The 12339-nt window shown below is 41.6% G+C and overlaps 1 protein-coding gene across 6 annotated transcripts in view; it reads left to right on the top strand.

Moving 5' to 3' along the window:
* Positions 1 to 12339, top strand: part of Tenm2 (teneurin transmembrane protein 2) — an 892009-nt gene that overhangs the window by 599799 nt on the left and 279871 nt on the right. For 4 of the 6 annotated variants that reach the window (XM_071612002.1, XM_071612001.1, XM_071612000.1 and 1 more), the window contains one exon: positions 1581 to 1588. The exons of the other annotated variants lie outside the window; for them this stretch is intronic. In XM_071612002.1, the coding sequence (XP_071468103.1) occupies positions 1581 to 1588 (8 nt within the window). The remainder of the gene's footprint in view (positions 1 to 1580; positions 1589 to 12339) is intronic. 6 annotated transcript variants of the gene reach the window in all.

The raw sequence follows: 12339 nt of genomic DNA, 5'->3' as shown, positions 1-12339 counted from the left end.
CCTAAGTGCATAAATCAATCCTTATTTTTATGCCAATCCATACAGAAGGCTTCCTCGTGTGTATTGCATGTAGGGCAGAGGACAGGGAGCCTCCTTGAGCAAATGGTTTGCAATGGAAGAAAGCAAACAATGTTGGAACCTAGTTTGGGGGGTGTTTTTATTACTTTATTTAAATCCCTAGGAAGGCTACTCTGACTTGAACAGAAATACCAGTGAAGGGATTCATTAGCCAAAGTGAAGTTAGTGTCAGTCAAAACAAAATCAGAATGCCGACCTTGGCTTTCTGAGAAGTGCAGGACTCAGTGCTTGGTCTGCGTCGCTGGCCTGTCTCCTGGGCACCTGCTACATCACACTGAGGCGCCCCTAGCCTGTTGGACTCAGCCTTAGCCAATTGCCTGGCATTCTGAATTACAAATACCAATGCTTACAAAGGTGGACCTGAGGATAGACCCGTTTCTTTTTTTTCGGAAAGGGATATCACCAACATTTCCCCAATATGTTCAAGATATCCAGAAGGTGGAACAATATGGTTTATCTCATTTAACAGAAAGGAAAATTGATTCACCACAAGTCATTGTCCCCCTCCTCCTCATCATCTGGGATAGTGGAGGGTAGAGTAAGAATCTCATGACAAGGATGGAAAGTTGCATTTGTCATTTCTCATCTCTCCGGGTAGCATTTCCTGACCCTCTCTAGGAGCCCCCCAGATGCCTTGGTTCCCATCTCCTTCTCCAACATCACAACCTACCAGTTCCACCTCCCTGTCCCTCAGGTTTCTGAGTTTTGATGGAAAACTGGATGATAATTAAATTAATCACATAACATGAAGCTTTCTCAAATTTGAAGATATTCATTTCCTCTGGGTCCCTGAAGGGCATTCCTAATGTAATCCCAGGCACCATGATAGAGCTGTGGGAAAGAGATTTTGAAGCAGACAGCTAGAGTCTTCATGTTCCCCACATTTCATCCAGTGGGAAGCGCAACACATTTAATTATTTGGTGATTACTGAAAGTGGAGCAGTATGCTGGTGTCATCCCCCGGCACAGGAGACACCAAAATATTTGTTGGAAGAATGTGTGAAGAAGAGCAGGGTCGTTCTTAGATGTTTCTAAGAGCATTTGAGAAATGCCTCTTGGAGGGTGCCGGAGCCTTCCTTGCTTGCCAGTGAAACTGCTCATCTTGACAATTCAGAATCTATGAAAAAGACATGAATTTTCAAAAATGGTATCCTCCTGAGAAGATACTTCTAGAACACCCTGAACACACCCCTTTCTCCCACTTATGCAGTCCTGTTGATTTTCTGTCTCTCCTACGAGATTACATGCTCCTCAAGGATGGAGAGCTACATCTTAGATGCTGCTGTAGTCTTAGAACAGGCTCAGGCCCAGGCACAGAAGACTTGTTCAACAAATGTCTATTGAAGTTATCGTTTTCAAGAAAGATGGACCATAGAATGGGTTGTCAAAGAAGTTGTTGTCTAGACCCGAAAGAGTCTGTTCTTCAATGACCTCACTTCAGATCCTCTTGAATTTTTGCATGGGAGAGGGAATTCAAGTCAAGGTCATGGGCCACAAGCAAGAATGAAGGGTGATAAAACTGGTAGGGGAAGATTTATGAAACTTTTCTTTCTGGCTCAGGGCTAGGTTTTCATGCAAGATAACAGTGTTGTCCCTCAGAGAGAAGCACAAGTGAACAGTCCAGCTCTGTCCCTCTGCCTTCTGTCCTCTTCATGCTCAGTTCTCAAGACGACGCTGTTATCTCACCAGAAAACACAGCTCAGAGCATTACAGATGTCTGGTACAGCAGAACCCATATTAATGGTTATTGCTTAAAGAAGAGGCATGCTCAGATCTCTTTACTGTGCTCTAGGGAAATGGCGATTTTTACTTTCTTCCAGTGAAAACCAGAGACATAAAAAGATCAATTGGGTTTGGCTTATCTCAGATAGAAGGGGCTTTTTCAGAGGTTTAAAAGACAGACTTGACATGGCCTGAGACATATCCACACAAATACAGACTTCTTCACAATTAGCTTTGCTCAGGGGTGCTCATGGATATTTAGATGCAAACGTTTCAATTTGTTGTAGGAACAAATAAGTTAGTGACCATATATGAAGAATGAATGGAAAATCAAAATAAATGGAATTTTTAAAATGTTTTTGGCATGGCTTCCAGGCTTCCTCTGAAACTACTGATTTTTAGTGCCTGTTGACAATTGACTTATGATTTCGTTTGAATTAACTGAGCTTTTTGAAAATTCTTTTCCCTGCTTAGCCAATTTCTGACAATGAATAGATCATTCCTAGAGGGGAAAAAAAAGAGATATATTTTGGTGGTTTTTGAAAGAAAGCATGATTTCTTTACAAGGTGTCAAAAATTGAACCAAATCAGAAATTCATTAAATGACATTTAAAATGACCCAAAAAAGTTCCTGTTTTTGCTCTAATAGAAAATACCCAACCTCCGACACCCCCTGAAAACACGTGTGCATGCCATACAATTATGTAAGGCTGGAAACTTCGTTAATGTCCACTTTAACTGGAGGGACTCATTTGCCTTTGATTACTACAAAAAGCAGTAGATTCCAAAGTGGTGCAACACCATTCTGACCATGCCTTATGCAATATACTGTGGAAATACAGTAACATGGCCTGTGCCTTGAAAAGCCATGCCATTTGTAATCATCCCAGGTGCCCTGCTCTGGAGACTGTCAACAGCAAGAGGAACTTTAAATTGCTTGCCTTTGATGAAAATGAAAATGTTATCCATGAAACATCTCTAGGAAAATAAATTCAGGCCTGTTTCCTGCTATGCAAACAGATATATACAGTATCTCCCTGAATCAGCTTTTTTCTCATCTGCAATAGAGCTACTGTACTTTATTATGATGTCAGACATTGAACTTGGGTGAGAATGCACTTCTAATAATTAAGATCATATCAGGTTTGGAAAGCCTAATTCCTAACCGAAGATGACACTTCCCTATTGGTGTGGACTCAGAATGTTTGAAAATTGGGCCATATAAAGGCCATAGACATATTGGAATATGTTTGAAATTCCTTATTGCATAAATGTGCAGATAGTACCAGAAGGGAGATCTTTTCACACACAATCCCATAAGCCCATTTAAAAAAAAACAACCATGAGGCATCTCCTGGAGCAGGCAGGTGGTGTCTCATATGTTCCTGGGATAGAGAATGAGCTTCTTGTCTTTAAAAGTAATTGATTTTATAGAGAAACGTGTCAAGAGCACTGGTTTTCAACATGATTCTGTTCACGAGTGTTGGGAAATAATATATACCGCTAATTGCTTCAGAAATAGCTGGATTATTTAACTTAGGTTTGGACAGTGGTTGGAAGGAAGATCTTGAGCCCTTCTGCTATTCTTCTTATCGCAGATTAATAGCTGTTTTGAAACTAGGGCTACTTTTGCTGTTGCCGAGATGAAATCTGCATCTCCTCACTTTTATGGGTAAGGCATCAGCTCCAGTGTTCTGAGCTCAAACTAAACTGCGTTCTAAAGATAGCAGTGTGAAAATGTCTGTTTCAATAAAGCCCAAATAGTCAGTGAGATATAAAACACCGGAGAAGAAACATGTGTGCTGATCTTTCTGCCGGTCCACGTTGAGCTACTTAGGTGAACAGTTGTGCGTGGAGACTGACTGCAGGTGGGGGGCAGGGACGAAGGCTGACTTCTGGGGGGGGGGGGCATTTGTTGGGCGCAGAGCTGCACGCCTCTTGCTATAATTCTATATTTGCATGTCTCGATCCTGTACAGATTGATTGTGAGTGGATCTAATGTGAAACCTGAGACGGGAAATGTGGCTATTCCCTTGTGTTAGGGGAGATTGTTCTTGCCCCATTGTTTCTCCAATGAGCTACAGTGAATGTGTCTGACTTAGAGAATGCATATATTTATTCCAGGTGTCAATGCAGTGGAATGAGCCAGAACCCTAGTCTGTGAGCAACACTTACTTACTTACCAATTATGTCTGTTTGCTTCCTCATTCATTTATTCAAAAAAAAATTATGTACGTATAGTATACATGTACACATGTGCAGAACGGAGCTAGACCCTGATGAATTCATAATGAGATGACTCATATACCTCTTCCTCCAGGAAGCCTTCCACCATCCACTAGGTCAAAGGTCAGAAAAGTCTTTACTGTAAAGGTCCAGATAGTTAATATTTTAGATTTCTCTCTGAGGGCCAAATGTGGTCTCTCCATATTCTTCCTTTTTATAAACCTTCAAAACTCTATAAACATTCTTATCCCAGGAGCTGAATATGATCCATGGACCACAGTTTGCCAAATGCCAAGGTCAAACCATGGACCCTTTGTTGTACCCATCTCTCACAGCAATCTCCACATTGGATTAAAAAGAACAAAACTGAAACTCCAAGGAAGGGTATCCCTGGCCTAAGCACCGGAAAGTATCTGTTTCCCAAATATAAAGTGATATGGTCCTTCTAGGTTTATATTCTAGCTGGGAGACAAGGTCACCTGCACCAAGGAGTTTATTGACATGTTATTCAGAATCCAGCAAGTGTTTTAAACAGGCCCTAGACAACTCTGGTTTTCTGGACTATAACTCATAACCCCAAGCTAAGAGATTAATTTTAAACATTCCCTCTTAAGTTCGCCAAATTTAAATGAGAATTTAAGAGATTCTCAGGAGAGTGGTGTGCAATGGCTCAGGATAGTTGGTCCAGGAGCAGCCCAAGATTGACAGCCTAACCTCAAGGAAAAAGGCACAATAAATGAAAAGGGGATACACAGCTATATGTCTGAATAGTACAATTACCGTTTGCTCCTTAATAAGTTTTCAGTCATCAATTAAATGTTGAATTACACTCATTATGCCCTCTTTAAAAATGCAGCCAAATTTAGCTTCCAATTTCAAATTAATATATCCACACAGCGTAGTTAAAATAAAAATATCAAGTGCTTGCAGGCAGTGAACTTCGGTGGAAAATTCACTCATTTGAACCACCTCATTTACGAATAATGTATGATAAAAGATGGGCCGGCCTGTGACCCAGGACGTCCAACGAATAGCAAGAGCTGGAGCACCATGTGGCCCAGATTGACTCTGGCTTCCCAGTTATCTGACTGCACAATTTACCTAACCTCTTTTAACCTCAGTCTCTCCATCTGTATAATGGATGCCTCCCCTTCCTAATAGGGTCATTGTGATGATAAATTAAAGTTCTCTATCTTACTTATTTTTATTATTTTATTTATTGCAGTACTGGTGATTGAACCCAGGACATTGTGCATGTTAGGCAAGCAATCTATCACTGAGCTACAACCCAGCCCTTTTTATTTTTTTTATTTTGAGACAAAATCTCACTAAGTTGCCCAGGCTGGACTTCAAGTTACAATCCTCTTGCCTCAGCCTAAGGGAACACAGGCATCAACTACCTAGCTCAGTTTATATAAAATTCTTAACAGAATTCAGCAGGTAGAAAGTACTCTAAAAATGTTAGGTCTTGTTATTGAAATTATTATCATCATATTGTTAATAAATGCAAAAAATAAATGTGACATGAAGTGCTAAGAGACTATAACATGTAGATATCCCAAAGATACAGGCATAACACCTTCTAGAAAGCCCACTTCATCCAGAATTATCCAACTAATTCTAGAAACCAGGTTAGCCTGAGACAAACTCCCCTAGAACACATTATTTGCCAGGACCTCTTTGGTTAGACTGAGAAAAGCTGTTTTCCAAAAGAATAAAATCTGCTCACATCATATTACATCAGATCTTACTATTAACCTCCAAATGTTTTGCATCCCCAGCACCCTACAACATTAATTGCTTTACTCCTAACCTATGGGAGAAACAGGGGTAGAAATGGGGTGGAACAATCACACTTAACTCAGAAAACCAGTCCCCTCTCTCTTTCCCGCTAGAAAGGGAAAGATTACAATTTTCTTTAAAATTGGGTTGGCTTCAAATCATACCTCATTTTAGGACCAAAAAGTAACCCGTTGGGAGTGTAGACCTGCCACATTTGTCGTCACCTTTAAAAGCAAGGACTTGAAAAGGGCTGTTCCCCGTGGAAAACAAGTTCCAATGACAAGGCGGCCACTGATGTAACACAGAGAAAGGGCAGCTTCCGAGGAAGAAACTGGGACGAGGGAGTTTGGCTGGAGCCGTGAGACCCGTGGAGAGCCTCTGGGTATCAACCAGACTGGCAGCCTGGTTCCCAGAGGGGCCACCAAGATAGCACCTGCCTGTCTGACTCCAGGCTTGCCACATCGACCCAGCTTCCCAGCCTCCACCAGACAGACTCTCCTTGCCCAGGAGTCAGGACTCGGGTCTCCACGGAGAGGGAAACGGCTCCAGCCCGTGAAGCTGTAGCTTTGCAGGGCCTGGCACTTGTGCACTCGGAGTCACAGCCAGCAGGGACCATTGCGACTGAAGAGGCTTAGCTTAATATTGGTCTGCGGGACCGTGGCTCGGGCGGCACTGCCCTTGAATCTTCCAGGTAGGCAAAGTGATGGCTTTTATTGACTTCTCCTAAAAGGCAAGAAGAAGGGATGGAAAGCAAAACAGAAGATGGCACTTTAATTGTGTCATTTTCGAGTGGGAAAGGTCAGAACACCTAAACACCCACCGCCAGAGCCGGGAAAGGGGCTCCCCAGAAAGGCAGGAGGAAGTAAAGCGTAGACTGTCCCCCGCCCCCAGCGGAGGAGAGCAGGGGTGAGGAAGAGCGTTGGTGGCTGAGCATCCTGTGATGTTCATTTGTCAGTGCCTGTGGCCGCCTTGTTACAATTCTTACACTTCCCACTCTGCTCTTGTCCCCTCTTGGGGACAAGCTCTCATAAGCCAAAGTCCCTGTTATGAGCTCAGGTGGTGTCAATTTTCTGGACATCCCTCTGTTTTCTGTGCGTCCCCAGCCCCATCATTTAGGAGCTCCCTGGGCTCTGACCGACAGGACCGATGTGGGTCACAGGTGCTGGAGGTGTGCAGACAGCTATGCTAATTACACCACACCCATTTCCCCAGGTTAAGCCGTTGCTATTGGAAACTGATCCAAGGGGCAGTTGTTGCCCATCCCCACTAATCATGGATCAGACTCCGTACTTGGGGCTCAGTCCCTCATGCTGGAGAATAAGGACAGCAAAGAATAAGAGTGATGGGGGGGGGGGGGCATGTTATAGCATCTGTACATGGTTCCAGGAAGTTCCAGGTGGCTACAAAGGAGAGAGGTCAGTTGCACCTGCAGAGGAAGATAGTGGTCAAGGAAATATTCCAGGAGGATCTGAGAATTAAGAAAACATTTGCTAATTTCTGGCATTGGAGGTATAGAGACTGGGATAGTCCAGGCGGTTAGATGTCTATGTAAATGGCCAGCCCTCCATTCAGTATTCTGTAAGTTCCTAAAGGCATTTTCCCAGTACATTCATGGTGGCATGCAAAGAAACACCATCATGTCCAACAAAACAGGGATGATTTTCTCCATTTCTCTCAACTTAAGTTCTGTATATCACCAGCTATGTTGCTGAACTGTCAGCGTGCTTGTTTTTTTCCCCCTAAATAATTTTTAAACTTTTTTGCCTTCTTTTATCATTTTTGTCCTTTTTTGTTCCCAGAATCAATCCTTTCTTCTGTTGAACATTTCCTAAGACAGAAGTTTCTCCTCCTGGGTAGCAATTTCCCTTCCTGAAAAATTGCCTAGTCCGCAGCCAGGAAGTAGAGCAGGTTGCAGAGCTCTGTAATTTGTTTCCCATCAACTAATAATCTTATTGTGATGAATAATGGAGGCCTGTTAATGTTTCCACAAGGTTATGGACTGTGCTGAGTATTATGATGCAGACAACTTTTGCACAGCCAAGACATTCTTTCTCCCTTCCACATGGTACAGTTCCTTAAACAGCTTGCAACAGACATAAGAGCTTTAGCAAACAATATTCAAATGGCTTGAAAAACAAAAATGATTCGTGATATGCCAATAGAACTTTTACACAGATGTTGATTCCTTCATTCCTATTTAGTTTTTTAAAGTGTGTGTGTGTGTATGTGTGTGTCTGTGTGTGTGTATTTTTAAGGAGGTGACAATATATTAGATTCTTGAGTTTGGGGGTGGATTTGTCCCTGGGTTTGTCAAAGAACAGCCTCGGGTTCTCTGCTTGGCCTGGCTCCTTCTTGAAGGGAGTCTTACTCCCATAGACCCAAAGCACTCTGTCGTGCTGCATTCATCCTGGTTTTAATTTTGATTGCTTTGCTATATTTTTTTAAATTGACCCAGAGTGAGATGGGTTTTACTCTGTGCAATTCTATGAATTTTAACATGTGTAGATTTCTGTAACCACGCCAGCTTGTAGGAACCCAGAACAGCTTTATCAACTTAAAACCGCCTCTGTGTTATTCTTGTGAAGTCACACACTTCCTTAATCCCAACCTCTTGCAGTCACTGATCTGTGACTACAGTTTTATCTTTTTAAGAATGTCATATAAGCCTGGCGCCATGGCACAAACCTGTAATTCCAGCTACTTGGGAAGCTGAGGCAGGAGGATTGCAAATTCAAGGCCTACCTGGGAAACTTAGAAAGACCCTGTCTGAAATAAATAAATAGATGAAAAGGGCTGGGAGTGTAGCTCAGTGGAAGAGCACCCCTGAGTTACAGGCAAGGTATCAAAAAAAAAAAAAAAGTCATATAAATGGAATTATTCAGTATACAACCTTTGGAAACTGACTTACTTTATTTGGCCTGTGCCTTTGATTTTACCCAAATGGTTATGTGTATCAATAGTTCATTCCTTTTTTAAAAATCAGTAATCTTTTAAATTAACAAATAAAATTATATATATATATATATATATATATGTGTGTGTGTGTGTGTGTGTGTGTGTGTGTATGTATATATATGTGTGTGTATATATATATGGCATATACCATGATCTTTTGATATATGAATAGATTGTAAAATGGTTTAATCAAGCTAATTAACATATCCATCACTCACAGAGGTATCATGGTTTTATGGTGAGAGCATTTAAAAGTTATTGTCTTACCAAATTTCAAGTGTACTCTGCATCGTTAATTAGTGGAGCCAGGCACAGTGGTGCATGACTTTAATATCAGTGCTTGGGAGTCTGAGGCAGGAAAATCACAAGTTCAAGGTCAGCCTGGGAAACTTGGCAAGACCCTATCTCAAAATTTAAAAAGAGCTGGAGTCTTGGAGCACCCCTGGGTTCCACCCACAGCACTAAGAATAACAATAACTCCAGTGGTTCCTTGTATTGCTGCTCTGTCTTCTATCTTGTTGAGGATGACTGTTTATTCTTTCACTTGTGATAGGACATCTGGTGGTTTTTACTTTTTAGAACTGTTCTGTGAACAGAACAGTTATAAATTTTCATGTGCAGGTTTTTGAGTGAACTTAGGTTTCCATTTCTCTAAGGTAAATGCCTAGGGTTGTGATTATGAGGTGGTATGGTAAGTGTAACATCACAGAAAACTCTTTTCCAGAGTGGCCATTATCATTTTGCACCCCCACCAGGAGTTTGTGAGAATTTCATCATGGTATCTTGATTAGCTTTCCTGTCTGTCAAAAGTAAAATGTGTGTTTCTGGTATGATACTCTCTTTTGTCAAGTGCTGCTTCTGGTTAATTTCATAAGTCATTTATTTTTTCATTCCCTAATGAAACGGTCCTTACATTATCTCTCAGTTAACTCTTCTGTAAAAAGAAGTATAAGGTGTGTTTGCCTGCTTTTCTCAATTCTATTATGGCTTCTTCTTTGGGTCAGGCTGGGTGTGGTTGAATTATAAAAATATCGAAATGATGGGGATATGCATTGTCCATGGACTCATATGATGATGCTCAGAGTACCAGAGGCTATAGAGAGACAGGGACTGGACCAGGTGGCAAAACCCCTTCATATCATCCACTTCCATTTCTGCTTCCTGAAAGCAGATGCCTTGTTCATTTTTATGTGTGCAAAGAATGCGCCAAAGGTCATATGGATCCCATTTCTCTCTAGCATAGATTCCCCCCTCAGCAATTCAGAATCCACAGAGGAAATTCTGAGTCTGAACTTTACAAAGAAGCCATATCACATGTGTATTCCGTGTGCGTAATTGAGGACTCCAATTCGCCTTGCTCTATTATCTAGAATTAAACATAAAAAGACAGTTGATAAATACCACATTCAGTTGAAAACACAAATGAATCAAAATGTTATAGTTTCTCTCCACAGGTAATAATTAACATTCTTGTGAATTTCTCTGTGTGCCACAGAGCATCCTTTAAATGCTCCTCTAGCAGAAAACCCAGTACATTGGGACATGTACATAGGTAGATCTGGCATAGTGGCTTTGTCTTGGAAGATAACATGGGGGTTCACGGTAGGGAGAGAGTTTGTGTATAAGTTAACGATATGCATATGTGAACATTTTCAGAGCTATATGTCGTAGTGGCCCTTACACAATTTTTGTATGTGAACCTAGGCGTGAGTAAAAATGTATGTGGGAAAGTGAGGTGTTTTGATAGTTATCAAGGACAAGGAGAAATAAAAGAATTAAGATGCAATCTGTGGTTTACATAAAAGGTCGGTATAGGACATGGTTCTTTCTTTACCTTCCTGAAGACCAGGGACTTGGTCCCACTAAAAGCCCTTGAATCCAGGGTCAGTACTCAATAATTAATTGCCAAGCGAACATGCGAGCAAATGCAGACATGGATGAAGGACTGAATGAAAAATAAATGATTTTAAATGGCTTGCCAAAGCATAGGTCACGTGTCGCTGCTCTCGTCCAAGGAATTTCATTGAAGAGAAGGCCAAAGGAATCTTTCTAGAGAAATGTTGCCTCTTCCGATTTCTCTTGGAGAATGCCAAAAAAAAAAAAAAAAGAAATTATCAAGTAGTCATATATGTGACTTCCCTAGGCTCTGTGCAAAGAGAAATCCACAGAATAAAAACTGTGTTCAATCATAAACCATGAGTGAGTCCCAGAAGCTTATGAAAATGAGCTGTGGTGGCTGACTATAACCAACTGGGGTCATTCAGTATGATGTGTCCATGTGTAGAGGATCTCACACCTGCCAGAGAGATTTAAGGAAGCCATTGGTTTTCATCGGATCCATCTTAAAAGGCTTCCTGAAGGAGGCAGCATTCCACTGATCTTGTTTTTGATTTGCAGTCCCTTAGCAACACTGTACTTTCTTCTTTACCAGTTCAATTGCTTTTTTGTAGCACCAACTACTCAGATGAATCAGGATTTACCCTGCCTAGGTGAGTCAGAGTCCTTCAGCAAAGATTTTCTAATGCCTCGGATTTGTGATGGCAAGAGAACGTTTCTTCGGGTGGCAGAAAGGGCCACAGGAGATCCTGTTAGTCAGAGTTTGGAAGTGAAATGTGTCATTCCCACTTGGGGAGTTGGGGAGGCCTCTGCCCTCCTCAGTTCCGTGGGGATTTCTGCTTGTGAAACATTTGTTGTCATGTTTGGGTTGCTGCGGGAAGAGAAAAAATTGCTACAGTTTTGAGTGAGAGAGAGTCTTGTGTTGGCCAGGACACCCACAAAAATTTCTTTCTTGAACTTCGATCAAGTTCAATCACTGGAAGTTTATCTTAAACCACACCATGCCACAGCCCCTCAGAAACGTGATCATTTCTGTTGGAATTTGGACATCCTTTCAGCTCCTTTATACTTACCCTACTTGCCGAGGTATAATTAATTACCTAACCAATTAACCCAGCAACCATGTACGTTGCCTACCAAATGTTCCAACACCACAGATTTGAAAATAGTGTCTTGGCCTTCATGATGCTTACTTTCTGCTGCAGAAAGATGATTTTTTTTTTAAATTGGATCCCAACATATACCTAAGAAAGAAAGCAAAAGAGAGAGGATAAGGCAGCTGAAGTTGAATTCCAAGATGACATTTGAGACCTCAGACATCCAAGGAGTGATCTACTAGGTTATCTGAATCCCCCAAGATAATGCTATACCAAGTCAAAGGACCTGGAGCCAAATTCTGCTCGGATAGTTCCCAAATTAGGCAGAGATCAGGGAGGATCCAGGGCCTTGCTTATTTACTTCAGTGTTTTCTTTGAAAACCAGTCTTCAAGGTCAGTGGAAGAGACAGACTCAGGCTGATATTCTGAGCAATCCCGACACACATGCTAGATTTTAAATGCCTTTGTTTTTGCTGTTTCCTGTGCCTGAATCATTGTTCTTTCTCACAGTGGAATGGCACCCTGCCTTTATCCTTCAGGTCTCTGATCAAATGTCATCTTATCGGGAAACCTTCCCAGACCACACTATTAAAGTGTCAGATAGGCAGCGTTAAAAATGGAAATTATTTTCTCTACCAAATCT

Source organism: Marmota flaviventris, chromosome 5 (genome assembly GCF_047511675.1).
Source record: "Marmota flaviventris isolate mMarFla1 chromosome 5, mMarFla1.hap1, whole genome shotgun sequence".
In the NCBI taxonomy this organism is placed as follows: domain Eukaryota; kingdom Metazoa; phylum Chordata; class Mammalia; order Rodentia; family Sciuridae; genus Marmota; species Marmota flaviventris.
This window is presented reverse-complemented; position numbering and strand designations above follow the sequence as displayed.